At 57.7% G+C, this 17296-nt stretch overlaps 1 protein-coding gene across 3 annotated transcripts in view; it reads right to left on the bottom strand.

Annotated features, from left to right (window-relative positions):
• Positions 1–2067: 2067 nt before the first annotated feature.
• COL18A1 (collagen type XVIII alpha 1 chain) overlaps positions 2068–17296 on the bottom strand; it is a 226338-nt gene continuing 211109 nt past the window's right edge. For 2 of the 3 annotated variants that reach the window (XM_074968203.1, XM_074968202.1), the window contains 12 exons: positions 16333–16375; positions 14887–14949; positions 13632–13675; positions 12907–13029; positions 9316–9460; positions 9076–9155; positions 7356–7487; positions 5312–5347; positions 4884–5156; positions 3932–4129; positions 3488–3603; positions 2068–2379 (listed from right to left, as the gene is read on the bottom strand). In XM_074968203.1, the coding sequence (XP_074824304.1) occupies positions 2166–2379; positions 3488–3603; positions 3932–4129; positions 4884–5156; positions 5312–5347; positions 7356–7487; positions 9076–9155; positions 9316–9460; positions 12907–13029; positions 13632–13675; positions 14887–14949; positions 16333–16375 (1467 nt within the window). In that variant the 3' untranslated portion in view covers positions 2068–2165. The remainder of the gene's footprint in view (positions 2380–3487; positions 3604–3931; positions 4130–4883; positions 5157–5311; positions 5348–7355; positions 7488–9075; positions 9156–9315; positions 9461–12906; positions 13030–13631; positions 13676–14886; positions 14950–16332; positions 16376–17296) is intronic. The other variant, XM_074968201.1, reaches the window with a different exon arrangement.

Here is a 17296-nt window from a genome sequence, read left to right as displayed (position 1 = left end):
TGCACAGACAGCATCAGACCCACCTCTGGGAACCTCCCCCGGCTGCAGGAAGCTCCACGGCTGCTCTGACTCCACAGCCCACCCTCACGTCTGTGCTGCCCTCAGAGCTGGGCTCCCAGCCAGCCACGTCCCGGCCCTGGGAGCGGCCTCTGCAGGGGAAGAGGAAATCCCTCCCCAGCCCAGCCCAGCCACTGGAGTCTGGCACAGGACAGGAGCCCCCCTCCCCTAAACCAGCCAGATTTCACAGTCCCTGATGTGTTTTTCAGGGCCGTGAACTTGGTAGGGCCCCAGTGGTGACATTCTGGAAGGGACAGTAAATCTCATGTCTCAGGGTGTCAGCCAGACTCGAACAGAAACCAGAATGAGACCAAACGTGGATACTGCACAAGACGAACCTCAGATCTGCTCCACGCAGGTGTTCCTCTGACCTTCCACTTGGAGGAAGCCAGAGTCCAGCTGCTGCATTTCTTAAGGGCTAGCGACCATGCATTCACACCCTCTTTGCAGCCAAGTGACTGGGAGTACGAGAGGAGATGTTCCTTTATTCAGTGCCTTTAGAAAAGGTTTAAAAAACACAACTGACAAAAAAACAAAAATCCACAGGCTTTAAATTGCATTAATTACACAAATACAGTAGACAAGAAGAAACGGGAATTGTGTGACTTGCACAGCCTTTATGGTAATAATTTCAGTACAATAAGAAGCTAGTTAAAAATTTAGCACCTCAGATTTCCAAAACTGATTAAAAAATCCTTTAGACATTAGTGCTTCACAAGTACGGTACATGAGGAGTATAAAAGTGTGTGGAAGGCTTCTGGCTTGGAGGTGGGACGTTCTCCTGGAGATGATGCTCAGCTGCAACATGGGACCTTAAATCCCACACCCAGACGTTCTCCTAACATTCAGACTTGCCCGTGGCGGGCTGGGGCTCCCTCTGGAAGTCAGGGTTTATGGCAGCAAAGAAGCACCTCCACCCCGTAATGCTCATGGAGGTCACAAACCCTCCTGGCCCTGACACCCAGTATTGCTAGAACAGGTACTTTTCAATCTGCCCTCTGGAAACTGTCAAACTTCCCCCGCCCCCAAGCAAAGGAGAGTACATCCAGTCCCCTCGTCAGCGCACGCTCCCTAACCAGAGTAAGGCACGTTGGCCAGGGTTTGGTGTGGATCGGCTGGGCTAGCCTGCGGAGGGGACGCCCGGCTAGCCAGTGCCCTGCGATGGAGAAGGCACTGCCCAGAACAGTTGGGGTGGGGATTTGGGCTCCATTCGACTTTCCTCTTATAACAAACCCGTTCGGTTCTTCCGAAAAGGACCCGAGTCTGCTTTCAAAGGACAGCCCGCCCCTCTGAGCGGCTCCTGAAGTACTGCCCCGCTGCCAGCTTACCCATGCCATGGGGGGAACCCACTTCTCACCACCCACTGCGGGGAGCAGGGCTCTGCTGGCAGGAACCCCACTGCCAGCTCAGAGGCGCCTGTGGCTGGGGGCCTGGCCCCACTCCAGCTGCCCTGGAACAGAGGGAAGAGGGGAGGCGAAGCCAGGGGCTGTCAGACCCAGCCGAGGGGGAAGCCGACCCGCAGACAGGGACACAGCTAGAGACTCGGGGCCTTTCGCCCAGCTGAGTCCCCGCAGGGTCCGTGGTCCGCGACAGACAGCAAAGCTCTGGGATGCCCTCAGACCATGCGGTGACAGCCCACCCTGCTCCGGCTGCTCCCGAGGCCAGAGTGCTGTCCAGCGGGGGCAGTCACCCACCCCACAGCGCGAGGACCGGCCGTGCAGCCAGCTCTCCAGCTGGGCCTCCCCGTTGAGCATCTCGTGCTCCAGCACCCTGCGTGGGGACCGCGGGGCCCTCCCTCTGACGACCGTCCTAGCAAGGGGGCAAACGGAACCAAGGGGAGTTCACCCAAGAATACAACTAACCTGGTTAAATATGAGGGGGATTAAAAGAGAGCGCCCCGCTGCATCTGCAACGGAGATGAGGAGAGGGTCCTTACAGCCAGCTGGCTCAGCCCTCCACATGCTGGCCGGCGCCGGGCTGGAGTTTCAAACTAGCTCAACACTCTTTGGCTTTTCATCTGCTTCTCTGGGAATGGCTGTGTGAAGGGGGAAGCAGCTGCCCCATGGGGGTCCCTCCTCTCTGTGCTCCGAGGCGCGGGCGGGGGCAGGTCACTTTTTGGAAGAGGTCATGAAGCTGTTCTCGATACACAGGACGATGAAGGCGTTCTGGCAGCTGCTCACCTTCTGCTCCAGGAGCTTGCCCGAGGCCAGCGAGGAGGCCTGGCCCGTCACCACGCTGTTGTCCGTCCTCCATGTCTCGCAGTAGCTCTCTGTGAGCCGGTGGCCCTTGGCGTCAGAGCCATGCCACACGTTCTTCTGAGGCCTGCAACACAAGACAACAGCTCACTGCCAAGCCCATGGGCACGAGCAATGGCTGGAGTGACACGGTTTGCCAAGAGACCCTCCCAACCAACCCTGGCCTCCCTTCCAGGAGCAGCAGGCTAAGCCGGAGCTGCCAGCGCTCCCTCCCTGCAGCTTCCTGGGGGGCAATGAAACACAAAACCCCGACTGCAGGGAGTGGGGAAGGGATCAAACCTGCCCTGGGGAGGGAGGCTGGAAAACCGGAGTTTCCAGAGCAGCCCAGCACGGAGGCCCCCTGCTCAGCGAGTGTCACTCTGTTTGCACAAGACCCCCCCACCACCACATCCAACCCCCCCCGATCCCTCCATTCCCACAAACAAAGCCAGGAGAGGCCCTGAGGAATACGGCCCAGTGAGCTCCCCCAGCCTGGCGGGGGTGGGGGTTCTCCCACACAGAGGGGAGCCCGGCTGGCTGGACACAGCCATGCTATCCAGGCAGGAAGGCCAGCCCAGAGTTCACGAACACCGGCCACATGTGGCCCTGTTTGAGCCAGCACTAGCCAGAGATCTTAAAACACCCGGACCAAGGAGATCCGCTCCCTCACTCTTCCTTGCCCATTACCGCATGCTGCTGGTTACACAAAGGTTCTGCCTACCCCTGCCCAGCTTGGTGACTGTGGGCACCTCGCAGGAGTCAGCTCCCCACCGCCAGCTACCACGGCTCTGCTTCCCCGCACGCAGGGCAGATCCGGGGAGCAACATGCAATCCAAGCCCATGGGAATTAGCCTGGGGTGGGAACTCGGCCCAGAACTACCCAGCACACAGGCTAACCCCAGCCCCTGGCACTGCACTTAGCCAGGAGGCGGGCTTGTGCCCCGTGAGGAGCCCAGTACCTGCCCTGGGAGGCTCACACGCACTGTTCCTACAGCAGACGGCTCGTTCCTGGCAGAGCCAGCAGCTTCTGCCCATGGCATTCGCTTGCCTCGCGTGATGCCGGCTGGGAATCACAAAACCCCATCCCCTGCGATGTCAGCCCGAAAGGGGACCCCCCGTGTCGTGGGGACCCCACAGCTGCACAGCAATGGGTCGCTCCCGGCAGCGGCAGGAGGCAGCCGTTCTGGGACACCTACCACGCTGAGTCTCTCAGGACATCTCTTCCGTCGAACGAGAGGATGTGAGCGCCAGCTCGGAACTGAGCCTCCGTGCCCGAGAACAGCGCCTCCCAGTTGTTAAACAGCACTTCATCCTTCGGGAGGAAAAACTCGTCACAGCACGCAGCATCGGGTCTGCTGGGACAGCGCACACGACAGACCAACCGGAGCCCCTCTCCTGCACTCAGCGGTCGGCCGTCGGGAAGCGGGGCTGCTGGCCCAGTTCTGCACGAGGCTCCCATGCTTCCCGCGAGGTGCTACGCGCCCCAATCCCCAGCTACCGTCGTGGGAGCGAGGGCGCTTGGTGCCGCTTGCCGGATCAGGCCCTGCCGCCCCAGGTGATGGGTGCACCTCTCCGAGTGCTAACAGGCTAAGCCCAGAGCGTGTATGTGCCCCATGCCCCGCGCCCACCCCCCTGCGTACCCGGAGGTTGACGATGGGCACCCCGCTCCGGTCGGCCCTGCGCACGATGCTGTACAGGTCTTGCAGCCGGGAGGACAGGAAGGCTCGGAACGTGCCCGTCAGCCCGACTGCCCGGGCCTGCTGGAAGCACTGGAAGTCGGCTCCCCGGATGCCGCGCATGCTGCCGCTCAGTGGGGCGTTCAGCGCCACCAGGTGGAGCTGGAACGACAAGGCGAAGAGGACCCTACGTGGTCAATGGCCATTGGCATCTTGCCCTCACCCCCAGAGCCGCTGCCCCCACCCACCAGTCGTGTCCTCCCAGCACCACGAAGAGACTGCCGCGCGTGGGGAGCAGGGAGGAGCGCCCGCTCCAGGGGACGCTCCAACGTAGCTCCCCCCAGAGGTCACCTCCTCCAGTGCTACCAGCAGCAGCTCTGCAGGATGCTCCCCCGGACGCCGGGAATGGTCACAGGAGCTAACACTGCTATCCCTGGTGTGCCCAGCCAGTACCAGCTGCGCCCCCAGACCCAGCCCAGCGCCGCGCGTCCCTGCCCCTCCCCATGCTCTCCTGCCAGCCAACGCACTGCCTGCCTGACAGGGATCTAGTCTGGCTGCCTCCTCCCGGGGCTGGCAGGCTCCGAGCAGCGGGGCAGGGCTGGCAGGCCGGGCACAGTGCTGGAAGAAGGGGTGCGGGTGGGGATTAGGGGCATGGTAGAGCTGAGCACGACCCTCGGCTTTAGCGCCTGCTCTCAGCATGAGTGCAGGCGACTGCATACCCCGGGGGGCCCTTTCCCTCTCACTCTTCCCAGGGACAGCCCCCGCCCCCAGTCTCGGACGGTTTGGGCCCAGCTGCCTGGGTTGGGCTGCCATAGGGTGGCTTAGGGCACTATCCCCTCCAGCCGCGCGCACAGCTCTGCTCTCGCTCGGCGGGGGCAGCTGCCGGGGAGGGCGGCTGTGGCTGGGCAGTACTCACGGCGGGCTGGAAGTCGTGGTGCGTGTGACCAGCAGAGGGGGCGCTCTCGCCCCGGCGGCGTGGGGGGAAGCTGTCCAGCAGCTCTTGCTGGGGCTGGGCACTGTGGGGAGAGTGGTCGGGAAGGCGGTGGTGGTTGGCGATGCTGTCGTCCGCTCGCCAGGGCCGGGCTGTGGCGGAGGGGTTGTGCTCTCGGCGCGGGTGCAGGAAGCCGGAGGAGGCGGTGCCGCCATGCGAGTAGTGGACACTCGGCGGCTTGTCGTACACTTCGTTGTCCTGTTGGGAAAGAGCGCGATGCTCACTGCCCAGCCCTGGGGCTGGCGAGCAGCCCCGGCCAGCTGGAGAAGAGATCCCTGGCTCTGCGGGGCAGAGTCGCACTCCGTGGGCCTGAGAGCACAGCCCTCGGGGGGGGGGAAGAAGGGCTCACTTACCAGCCCCGGACTGGAGATGGAAGTGTGTTCCTCCAGCTGAAACAAAGCAAGGAGGCTCACGTTACTGGGGAGTCAGTCACCCTCTGTCCAGGCAGAGCCAGGCTCCAGGCTCCCTGGGCAGCCACACCACACCAATGAGAACAGTCAGTAAAGGGAAAGATTTCGGGGGCCGTTCCAACGCAGCTGGTGGGAGGCTGTGGCCCACGGGCTGCCCAGTGACCACCCCCGTGTCAGAGGGTGCCAGGCTCTGCGGAGGAGCGAGAGGCAGCATGCTCCAGCTCCATGCAGACCACAGGCTTCACCACAGACCGGCCAGGGCCGAACCCCCCTCAAACCTGTGCCAGAAATCCCATGCCAGGGGCTATAGCTCAGCATGTGCTTACTATGTGGGGAGATTCCCAGTGCAGTGGTGGGGTCCCTGAGCGGGTGGAGCATGGTGGGGGATTCCCAGTGCAGCGGGTGTCCCTGAGCACATGGGGCGTATGTGGGTGGATTACCAGTGGGGGTCCCTGAGCGTGTGGGGCATGGGAGGGGATTCCCAGTGCAGTGGGTGTCCCTGAGTGGGTGGGGTGTGTGTGTGGGGGATTCCCAGTGGGGGTCCCTGAGCATGTCGGGGGAGATTCCCAGTGCGGCGGGTGTCCCTGAGCGGGTGGGAGGTCAGACTCCCCGAGCTGGAAGGCAGAAGAGGCTGCCAACGCTCACTTAGCAAGCAGCATCTGGGGCTGTGAGTGGCCCAGCAGCACCAGGGGCTCCAGCAGGAGTGATTGGGAAGGGGAGCTGTGGGTGCTGGTACCCTGGGGGTCAGTGCAGTCCACACCAGGGGGACAGTGCAGAGCTTCTAAAGAACATTCACTCCCGTCCCTGGAGAGAAGAATTCTCCCAGCCCCACAGCCGGGCGGCGTTCTGGCATTGTGACGATCCAACCCATGCTTCCCTCCCAGCGGGGCGGGCCAGGATACACCCCACAATGCCAGCCTGTGAGCAACATCTGCCTCGCCCACAGCCCAGAGGCGCCAGACCCGGCCCACCAGCCTGGACAGGGAAGCAGCTGGAGAGCACCAGGGCCCGGCACCACCCCCGCTTCCCAGCCAAGGGAGCCACACGAGTTTGCTGAGAGGGTCTGGGGTGGGCACCCTGCCCACTAGCTGTGTGTCATTAATCCCCAAGGGACAGGACTGGGGTGCCCTTCCCGCCAACGGCTCTGGCAAGCCAAGCCTGGGAGTAGCGGCGGCACTAAATCCAACCTGCCCTCCCCATCAAACTGCCCCGGCCCCACGCGCTGGGTGCGGGGTGTGCCAGGAACTGGCTGGGCCATAGGCTGCATGGGAAACGGCCCCTGCGCTGTTTGCTCCCCTTGGCACACAGAACAGGCACTGCCAGGCTCGGTTTCTGGGGCTCTTCCCTGGGAGCGGCAGTCCCAAGGACCTACTATGTGTTAGTCTCACGCTCAGCCCTCATTCAGCCTGGCTGAGCCTGTCAGCAGAGAACGGCCGAGGCTCTTCTCAGCCCCATTCTGCCCAGCACGCAGGGTGACCCTGCATTGTTTATCCGGAAGCCGGACAGTCAGAGGTCTTCAGATTTCACCTCTGCCCATGGTTGGACTGGCAGCAGGCCCAGCTCCTGCTGCTGGAAATGCCCAGGAGGCCTCTGCAGGGCGAGGGGTCTGTGCGAGCAGAGCAGGCTGCAGGGTTGGACTCGAAGGCCCCGATCCTGACAAGAGAGACATGCTCAACCATACCCACTTTGGGTCTTTCCCTGCCCTCCACAGGACTGCTCCAAGGGCATGTGCTGTGTCGGCCTGGGGCCTTTGCCTGGCAGCGCCTGGCGCACAGACCTGGCCCTGGCTGGGCCCCGGCACACCTGTGGTGCTCTTCAGACAGATCTGGACGCAGGTATGTGCATAGCAGCCTATCCTCCCATAACAACGTCGTTCATCAGCCCCAGGCCGCCCCGGCCAGGCTCACAGGCACCTTCTCCTGTATGACACCCGCACAGTCACTCCCCAGTAGCCTTGCCAGGCTCGGCAGAGCCACCCCGTACTCACCCGGACTCTCCGGAAGCCGCTCCGCACCCGGACGTACAGCTCTTCTCTGTCCTGTGTGAAGACCAGCCAGCCCTCGGGCACCTCCTGGGCCGTGCTCAGCATGGACTGATACGATGGCAAGATCCGCAGCTGCTGGGACACACAAGCGTCAGCGCACAGGCCAGGGCTGGGCTCAACGGCAGGAGGAGCCTCTGCAGCCCAGTACGGAGGTACAACGGCATGGACTTGGAGGAGAGGGTGGAGAACGCCATGAAATGGGCTCAGCAGCAGAGGGCACATGAGCACTGGCATGCTTAGTGCTCCGGCATCAAAGGGCTCAGAGATCACCCCTCATGGAGGCTGTCCAGTGGATACTGGGTTTATACCCTGTGATCTGGAGCTGCCCTGGTGCATCAGAGCAGGGCCCTGGCCAGGACAGCGGCCAGAGGCTTTAGGGAACAGCGTGAAACTCCTCTGGACAATTCTGCCATCACCCACCCCTGGGGGAGGCTCCTTCCTAACGCCAGGGATGTACTGGCTGCTGTATCTCTTGGCATGAGAGCCGATTCCCCTTGTACCCTTATTCTTGCCATGGTAAGCGTGCATGCTGCTATTCCTACAGTGGTCCAATCCTTTTCTGAACCCGGCGTCTCTGTCTCTGTAATATCTTGTAGCCCTGAGGTCCACAGCGTAATTCTGCCTCAGGGGAATCAATTTTACTTTGTCAGTTTAAGATTAGCTGCCCCCCAATCTTATTGGATGTCTCCTTGTTTTGCTGAGGAGGGCCTCACGCCTGGCCTTCTCCATGCCACTGGGGTATATCTAGTTAGAACGACCCCTCGCCCCCATCTCCTCTCTGCACCGAACAGCCCTGTCTGTCTCTTCCCACCTATGAGCGTTTCTATGGCTCGACAGCTTCCACTGCTCTTCTCGGCCGAATGGCGGATACCTGCCCCTCACAACGGGCAGCGTGGCCTGTTGCAGAGAAGTGGGCTCTCGCCAGGACACAGGGCCTTTCTGGCACAGAGTGGCACCGCAGAGGAACCACTCTTGCAGCCACGCTGCAGTCACACAGGAAAGACCCGCTGCCTCCCTAGGTAAGCTGTGCCAAGGGTTGATTCCCCTCACTACTAAAAATCGGCCCCTCGTTTCTCGCTGCAGCTCCTAGGCAGGGGGGCTTCTAGACTGGAGAGCCCCCTGTACCACGAATCTCCCGGGGGTAGGTACTTACAGTCCCCGCCCCCCTTCCCTTGGATAAACGCAGGGGTCTGCACAGATCCCCTCACGAGCACAGTGCCTGTAGCCCTACGGCATGGGGCTTTTGGTCCCCGGTCTCTGCCAGTCCTTCCCACGTGGCTCTCCTCACAGCCCAGCTCCCGCAGCGGGTGTCGCTTGCTTTGCGCTCAGTGCCCGTGCCAGAGGCAGCCCCCCGGCCAGCCCAGCCAGCACGAAGCAGAGGTCACTGATTTTCTGACTAGTGCCACCCCTGGCAACCCTAAGGCCTGGCCTCTCCTGCTCCTCTGGGGCCCCCATGTGGATCCCGCTCTGCCCTTCACCCGGGATATTCCTCCTGAGAGCAGATTTCTGAGCTCTCCTACTAGGGCTTGTGTCTGGGTCTCCCCACTGCATTGCCCCCGCCCTCCCCCGGGCCTGCTGGGCAGCTCCGGGCACCCTGCTCACAGACAGGCCCCGGCCCAGACCGCACACGCCACCTGTCCCCTCCCCACAAGCCCTGCCTTACCCCGGAGGAGGTCAACGACCCGCTGGTCCCTGGAGGTCCTGGTGGCCCTGGCGGCCCAGGTGGGCCAGGGATGCTGACAGCTGGAAGGAAGAACAGGCTGGCACTCAGGGGGGTTTAGCACCTCGGTAACCAGGCAGGTCTCAGGCCTGGTGGGGGTGGGTAGGACGCGAGGGGCATGAACGCGTGGGGAGGCAGAGCGTGGGGAGGGGCACAGAGATGACTTCCTGGGCACATACTCACTTTGTCTGTGGGGTCCTGGAAAGGAGGGGGGCCCGGGAGGCCCAGGGGGACCAGGGGGGCCCTGCCGCCCCTCGTACCCAATGCCAGGGGGTCCCTGAGGCCCTGGGGGGCCAGGCAGGCCTCTAATGCTGTCCCCCTTGGGACCCTGGGGATGCACAAGGGAGAGTCTTCTTCAGGTTAATACACACAATCACTCAACCCACCCCTCCCAGCACCACCCAGCCCCTGCAACCCCCCTGCCCCCACGGATGCAGAGCGCTTGCTTCCCCCTTGCCGACCCTCCCACCCCAGGATGCCGGGCGCTTGCTGGCCCCACTGGCCTCGTGAGGCCTTTCTCCCTGGGCATTGGGCAGCCGCCTGACTCTGTGGTCAGTCCCATCTATACAGTGGAGTAGCATTGTATATCAATGATGAGGTAGAATGTAAAGAAATAAGAAGTGATGGAATGGATAAGACAGAGTCCATCTGGGCAAAAATCACACTGGGGGAGAAAACTATTAGAGCCCCCCCTGGGATAGTGCTTGGGGTGTGCTATAGACTGCCGGGATCTAATCTGGATATGGATAGAGCCCTCTTTAATGTTTTTAATGAAGTAAATATGAATGGAAACTGCGTGATCATGGGAGACTTTAACTTCCCAGATATAGACTGGAGGACGAGTGCTAGTAATAATAATAGGGATCAGATTTTCCTAGATGCGATAGCTGATGGATTCCTTCATCAAGTAGTTGCTGAACCGACAAGGGGATGCCATTCTAGATTTGGTTTTGGTGAGTAGTGAGGACCTCATAGAAGAAATGGTTGTCGGGGACAATCTTGGTTCAAGTGATCATGAGCGAATTCAGTTCAAACTGAACAGAAGGATAAACAAAAAAATCTGCAACTAGGGTTTCTGATTTCAAAAGGGCTGACTTTCAAAAATTAAGGAAATTAGTTAGGGAAGTGGATTGGACTGAAGAATTTATGGATCTAAAGGCAAAGGAGGCCTGGGATTACTTCAAGTCACAGCTGCAAAAGCTATCGGAAGCCTGCATCCCAAGAAAGGGGAAAAAATACATAGGTAGAAGTTGTAGACCAAGCTGGATGAGCAAGCATCTCAGAGAGGTGATTAAGAAAAAGCAGAAAGCCTACAGGGAGTGGAAGATGGGAGGGATCAGCAAGGAAAGCTACCTTATGGAGGTCAGAACATGTAGGGATACAGTGAGACAGGCTAAAAGTCAAGTAGAGTTGGACCTTGCAAAGGGAATTAAAAGCAATTGTAAAAGGTTCTAGAGCCATATAAATAACAAGAAAACAAAGAAAGAAGAAGTGGGAAAGCTAAACACTGAGGATGGAGTGGAGGTCAAGGATAATCTAGGCATGGCCCAATATCTAAACAAATACTTTGCCTCAGTCTTTAATAAGGCTAAAGAGGATCTTGGGGATAATGGTAGCATGACAAATGGGAATGAGGATAAGGAGGTAGATATTACCATATCTGAGGTAAAAGCGAAACTTGAACAGCTTAATGGGACTAAATCGGGGGGCCCAGACAATCTTCATCCAAGAATATTAAAGGAATTGGCACATGAAATTGCAAGCCCATTAGCAAGACTTTTTAATGAATCTGTAAACTCAGGGGTTGTACTGTATGATTGGAGAATTGCTAACATAGTTCCTATTTTTAAGAAAGGAAAAAAAAGTGATCCGGGTAACTACAGGCCTGTTCGTTTGACATCTGTAGTACGCAAGGTCTTGGAAAAAATTCTGAAGTAGTTAAGGACATTGAGGCCAATGGTAAATGGGACAAAATACAAACGTGGTTTTACAAAAGGTAGATCATGCCATACCAACCTGATCTCCTTCTTTGAGAAAGTAACAGAGTTTTTAGACAAAGGAAACGCAGTGGATCTAATTTACCTAGATTTCACTAAGGTGTTTGATACCATGCCACATGGGGAATTATGAGCTAAATTGGAAAAGATAGGGATCAATAGGAAAATTGAAAGGTGGATAAGGAATTGGTTAAAGGGGAGACTACAACGGGTCCTACAGAAAGGTGAACTGTCAGGCTGGAGGGAGGTTACCAGTGGAGTTCCTCAAGGATCGGTTTTGGGACCAATCTTATTTAATCTTTTTATTACTGACCTCAGCACAAAAAGCGGGAATGTGCTAATAAAGTCTGTGGATGATACCAAGCTGGGAGGTATTGCCAATTTAGAGAAGGACCGGGATATCATACAGGAGGATCTGGATGACTTTGTAAACTGGAGTAATAGTAATAGGATGAAATTTAATAGTGAGAAGTGTAAGGTCATGCATTTAGGGATTAATAAGAAGAATTTTAGTTATAAGCTGGGGACGCATCAACTAGAAGTAACGGAGGAGGAGAAGGACCTTGGAGTATTGGTTGACCACAGGATGACTATGAGCCGCCAATGTGATATGACCGTGCAGAAAGCTAATGCGGTCTTGGGATGCATCAGGAGAGGTATTTCCAGTAGGGATAAGGAGGTTTTAGTACCGTTATACAAGGCACTGGTGAGACCTCACCTGGAATACTGTATGCAGTTCTGGTCTCCCATGTTTAAGAAGAAAGAATTCAAACTGGAACAGGTACAGAGAAGGGCTACTAGGATGATCCGAGGAATGGAAAACCTGTCTTATGAAAGGAGACTCCAGGAGCTTGGCTTGTTTAGCCTAACCGAAAGAAGGCTGAGGGGAGATATGATTGCTCTCTATAAATATATCAGAGGGATAAATACCAGAGAGGGAGAGGAATTATTTAAGCTCAGTACTAATGCGGACACAAGAACAAATGGATGTAAACTGGCCACCAGGAAGTTTAGAATTGAAATTAGATGAAAGTTTCTAACCATCAGAGGAGTGAAGTTCTGGAACAGCCTTCCAAGGGAAGCAGTGGGGGCAAAAGAGCTATCTGGCTTCAAGATTAAACTTGATAAGTTTATGGAGGAGAAGGTATGATGGGATAACATGATTTTGGCAATTAATTGATCTTTAACTATTCATGGTAAATAGGCCCAATGGCCTGTGATGGGATGTTAGATGGGGTGGGATCTGAGTTACTACAGAGAATTCTTTCCTGGGTGTCTGGCTGGTGAGTCTTGCCCACATGCTCAGGGTTCAGCTGATCGCCGTATTTGGGGTCGGGAAGGAATTTTTCTCCAGGGCAGATTGGAAAAGGCCCTGGGGGGTTTTCGCCTTCCTCTGCAGCATGGGGCATGCGTCACTTGCTGGAGGATTCTCTGCACCTTAAAGTCTTTAAACCATATTTTGAGGACTTCAGTAGCACAGACGTAGGTGAGAGGTTTATTGCAGGAGTGGGTGAGTAAGATTTGGTGGCCTGTGTTGTGCAGGAGGTCAGACTAGATGATCATAATGGTCCCTTCTGATCTTAATATCTATGAATCTAGCTCAGGGATCCCCCTGCCCCTCCCTGAGTCCCCTGAGACTGGTCCCATGAGGGACCCCCCTGGGGAGGGCCACAGTGCTGGCTGCATGCTGTCTGCCCCGTCAAACTCTCCATCACCGTGCCCAGGTGTGCCCACCCTAGCCCCATCCCCCATCCCCTTGCCAACAGGGGCACCTCACCGGAAGGCCAGGATAGCCCTGAGGACCTGGAGGTCCAGTGACGCTTGGTCCGTACAGTCCTCCCCCGCCAGACTCCCCCTTTTCTCCTTTCAGTCCAGGGTCCCCCCGGTCTCCTTTTTCACCCTGCCGAAGGGGACTGACATTAGTCTGGGCTGCCCGATGTCCCCAACCGTCCCCCCCACCCCCACCCCCACCGGGACAGGGTGCTGTGAACTCCTCCACACACCCTGCTGCCTGCACAGGCCAGGACTGGATGAGCACAGCCCCCGAGGGCAGGGGTGCGGTGACACGTGCCCTGGAAGGCTGGGCAGAGGCTGCGCCGCCCGTCCCTGCAGTGCCTGGGTGGCGCATGCTCTGAGGGGACAGACAAGCAGAGCGCGCCAGCTCCAGGGAGATACCGGGACTGCCCTCTGCAGGGCGCCCCAGGGGTGCTCAGCCTGCAGCGGTGCCCGTAACACAGGGTGCCACCTGGATATTCAGGGACACTGAGCGCGGGCATCACTTCCTGGGGTCACAGCTCTGGAGCCGGGTGCTTGAGCCAGGCCAGTCTTGCCCTGAAGCCACAGCACAACGGGCTCTCTGTGTGCAGCGACAGCTGGGGACGCCCCCTATGACTCCTGCCAAGGAGGGGCACCGGCTCCGTGCACTCCTCCTCCTAATGCCCTCAATGGCAGCAGTCCCACTGATTCCCAGGGGGCAGCCCCACATCTAGGCGAGGCACTTACCCGGAAGGTGGAACCAAATTCGTTGAGATCATAGGGGAACTGGCCTGCGAAGAGACAGGAACAGAGTCAAGAGTGGCTAGCGGGCGCTGTTAAGTCCCACCGCTGAAGGTCCTGGTACATTCCCTGCCACTCTCCCCATTGCTTCGTCCCCAGACAGCTACCAATGGCTCACCACGCTGGGCTGGGGTGACCAGCGCCAACCGCAAGGGCCTTCTAACACGCTAATGGAACATTATTAAGGTGCAAAGTCAAGCACGCGGAAGTAGGAAAGGCGGGAATTAAGGCTGCCCGCGGGAACAGCACTCTGCCCCTTTGTGTGCGTTGGGATATCGTCTCATGACATGATGGCATGCTGTTGTTTCCTCAGAACCAGAGCACAGGCGGGCGGTGCTCCCTGATGAGCAGCTAGTCCATATTTGATTTTCTTTTCATCGTTCAGGCCTTATTTACTGCCCCCTGTTCAAACCCTGCTCTGAATCCAAATGATTCATTTCCTCATGAGCTTTTCTATGCAGCTCAGCACTACGGTATCCGAGTGCTCTACAAACAGTACTGCATTTATCCTCTCCCACTCACCTCACATTGTGCTGTATTATCCCCATTTTACAGATGGGGGACTGCGGCACAAAGAGATTATGGTCAAAAGTATCCACTAATTTGGGGTGTCCAGTTTGAGACACCTAGGCATTGTACAGCACAGCTCCCGTTGACTTCAGCCACAACTGTGAGTGCTCAGCACTTCTGCACCTCACACCCCAGGCTCTCAAGTTGGGCACCCAGAATATTAGGAACAAACCAACCAAACTTTCATGGGTGGTCACTATTAAGTGACTTGCCCAGCATCACACAGGAACTCTGTGGCAGAGGCAGGGATAGAATCCAGTTCTCCAGGGCAGCATTCTACTGCCTTCCCCACAAGACCATCATTTCTCTGCCAGCCCCGCCTCATTCATGGCACGCCTTCCAACTTCGGCAACAATCGAGGCAGGTCCTGCAGACAACACCTTCCTTCACTGCACAGCCCTGACGCTGCCTCAGAGCAGGTCCGCCCTGAACGAGGCCAGGGCCTCACCTCCAGGGAACACGGAGTTCACAGCTCCCGGGCTCAGCCACCCATGTCTCTTGGCGGAGACTGCCAAATGGTGTGATTTGCACTGACCTGGTCAGCACGATCTTGCACACGTCACTGCAGAGCCACAAGGCAGGACCAAGTCCGGCGCAGCGCAGATGGAAGATCAGAGATGAGCTCACTTACCTGGGGGCCCTGGGGCACCTGTGTCGCCTCGTTCACCCTTTTGTCCTGGGGCACCCTGGTAGCCTGACAAAAGAAAGCAACAGCATTGGCCTAAGACTGTTCGGGCCATGGAGGAGAGAGGCAGGGAACTACCGCAGCTTTTAACTGCGCCCACCACATGCCCAGGGCGAAGGGCGGCAGTCCTGGAGTAACTGCAGGCCAACGCTGACCTTCGAGTGGCAACCACAGGATGGTACGTGCGCTTGGGCACCGGAAGGCAGCACACACCCGCACAAACACCCTCCATCCGAGGAGTGGGGGACTGCACAGCCCCTGCCACGCGGCGGGGCGCTACTGGGCCATATGCTAAAGCAACCATGCTGCAAATTTCTACTGGCCCGCAAGAGATATGAAAACGAAACAGTCCCCTCCTGAGCGCCGGAAGAGACAGAGTGGTTCACATGTAGAGTCAACTCCCCTGGCAGCGAGAGAAACAACCGAGCAATGGAGTCAAAGAACAGGGCTCTGGTGGGGTCCAAGTGCTAATGCAGAAGAGGCATGCTGGAGGTGGGCCTCCTAGCGTCTTCCCACCCTAACCAGAAGCTAACGGCAGGATCTCTCACCACACAAGAGCCATAGCCCTCCACTGGCAGCCAGCAGCAACGATCTCCGTTTGCAGCTAGAATGACGGCGGCTATCTAGGACAGCCTACACCCAGCACTATCCCTAACAGCGACCAAGGGTGTGCGAGGCAGCTCCCCAGCCAGACCAACCACGGGTGCTTACCAAGTAATGTTAGTCAGGCCCTGCCAGGGGGTAAGATGCCATAGCCAGGGGAGAGATACAGCCATCGGATCCGGGGTTACTCAGGAAGTAGGGCTTGTGGAAAACTTTCCACCAAAACTGGTTTTGATGGAAACCTGGCTTTCTGAGGTCATGCACGCTTTTGCGGAAAGTGTCTGCTTGCCATGGGAAATGTCAACTTCTCATCAAAAACCCCCAATGCATGAAAACCAGCACCTGAAATATTTCAACTTGGATATTTCAGTTTCCAGCCAAAACATTTCGGGTTTCATCTCCTCACTGAAAAGCTGAAATTGTGATTAAAAAGAAGGATTTGTTCCTCTTTGTAGGACCAGCCCCGTTCCCTGCCCAGCCCTATCAGTGAAGGTTACAGCATAGCATGGCACAACACAGTAACAAAGGGGTCCGTTATCCCGTAGCCAGCTTAGACATCCCATAGCACCAGCACTGTAGAATCCAGGACAAGGGCAACCAGGCATTACAAACAAGCTCCCGCTTTGTACGTCTCCTGCTTGGGGCTTTCTAAAACCCCACCCTTCCTCACGGCCATGCTAAGATCTCCAAAGCCGTTCAGGGAGGCACCATCACAAAAGGTTCATGGGAAAAGCTCTGATTTCCTTCCCCCTTTGGTGCAGAAAGCCCCATAGCTAGCATCATCCTTACCAGGCAATCCTGGAGGGCCAGGAAGGCCCGACTCACTAAACGCCTGAAAAGATAGAAACAGCATCGCTTTAAAACAAAGCACACTTGCCAGGCATTCTGCCACGTGCTACAGCCAAGGTCTCCCCAATGATGCTACGTTAGACCACGTGCCAAGCATGTGCACAGAACCTCCCCTCTTGCTGGGACTCTGCCTGCCAGCAAGCAGAGCTCACTGGTTCCTCTGCGTTTCCCAGCGCAGACGTGCTGGGACACAAACCATCCACCTCGTTAGCGAGCGCCCTGATCGCTGGGAGTCCAAGATCCTGCTGCCTGCCCAGTCCCACATGCTGCGCGCAGGCCTGGTGAAGTCACTGGGCTGTGGGGCTGCCCAGTGTGCAGGGGCAGAATCTGGGCCTAGATTTCACTCTCGGGTTTCAGAGCAGGGTTGGGTGTTTGCTTACTCTGGGTTTAGGACTGCACGGTGCCTGCGAGGCTAAACCAATGACAGGCTGCCATGAACGGCCAGTGCCCAGCCCTGGGGAAGGCTTTGCTCGGCCGCTACAGGGGATGGCAGGCTCCATGCTCCCAGCACCCCATGCTGGGCAGGCCCGGGGGGTGCTTGGCTGGTCCTGGTTTCTAGGTGGATTTACCTTGAAGTTGCTGAGAAAGGCAGAGAAATAAACGGGGGGCCCTGGGCCCCCGGAGACGCGGCTCACTGCTCTGGGGAGCTGGACGCGGAACCTTCTGCACAGTGCTCTGGGAAAGAGGCTCCTCCTCTGGCTGGACGATGCCGCGAGACAAGCTAGCTATCGGGCAGGTTGGCTAACCCAGCGGGTGTAGCATGCAGCACGCGCTCAGGCTGTCGTCCTTCAACAGCTCCCGAGCACACGGCCTGTTAGCCCCCCTCCCCAGTTGTGCTCATGGAATAAGTGCTCCCGGACATGGCCGCCTAGCGAAAGCACCCCTCTGTGCCCATCGGTGTGCC

The sequence above is a fragment of the Natator depressus genome, chromosome 11 (assembly GCF_965152275.1).
Source record: "Natator depressus isolate rNatDep1 chromosome 11, rNatDep2.hap1, whole genome shotgun sequence".
NCBI classification, from domain to species: Eukaryota; Metazoa; Chordata; order Testudines; family Cheloniidae; genus Natator; species Natator depressus.
The sequence above is the reverse complement of the archived record's forward strand: the minus strand, read 5'-3'. Positions and strand labels throughout refer to the sequence as shown.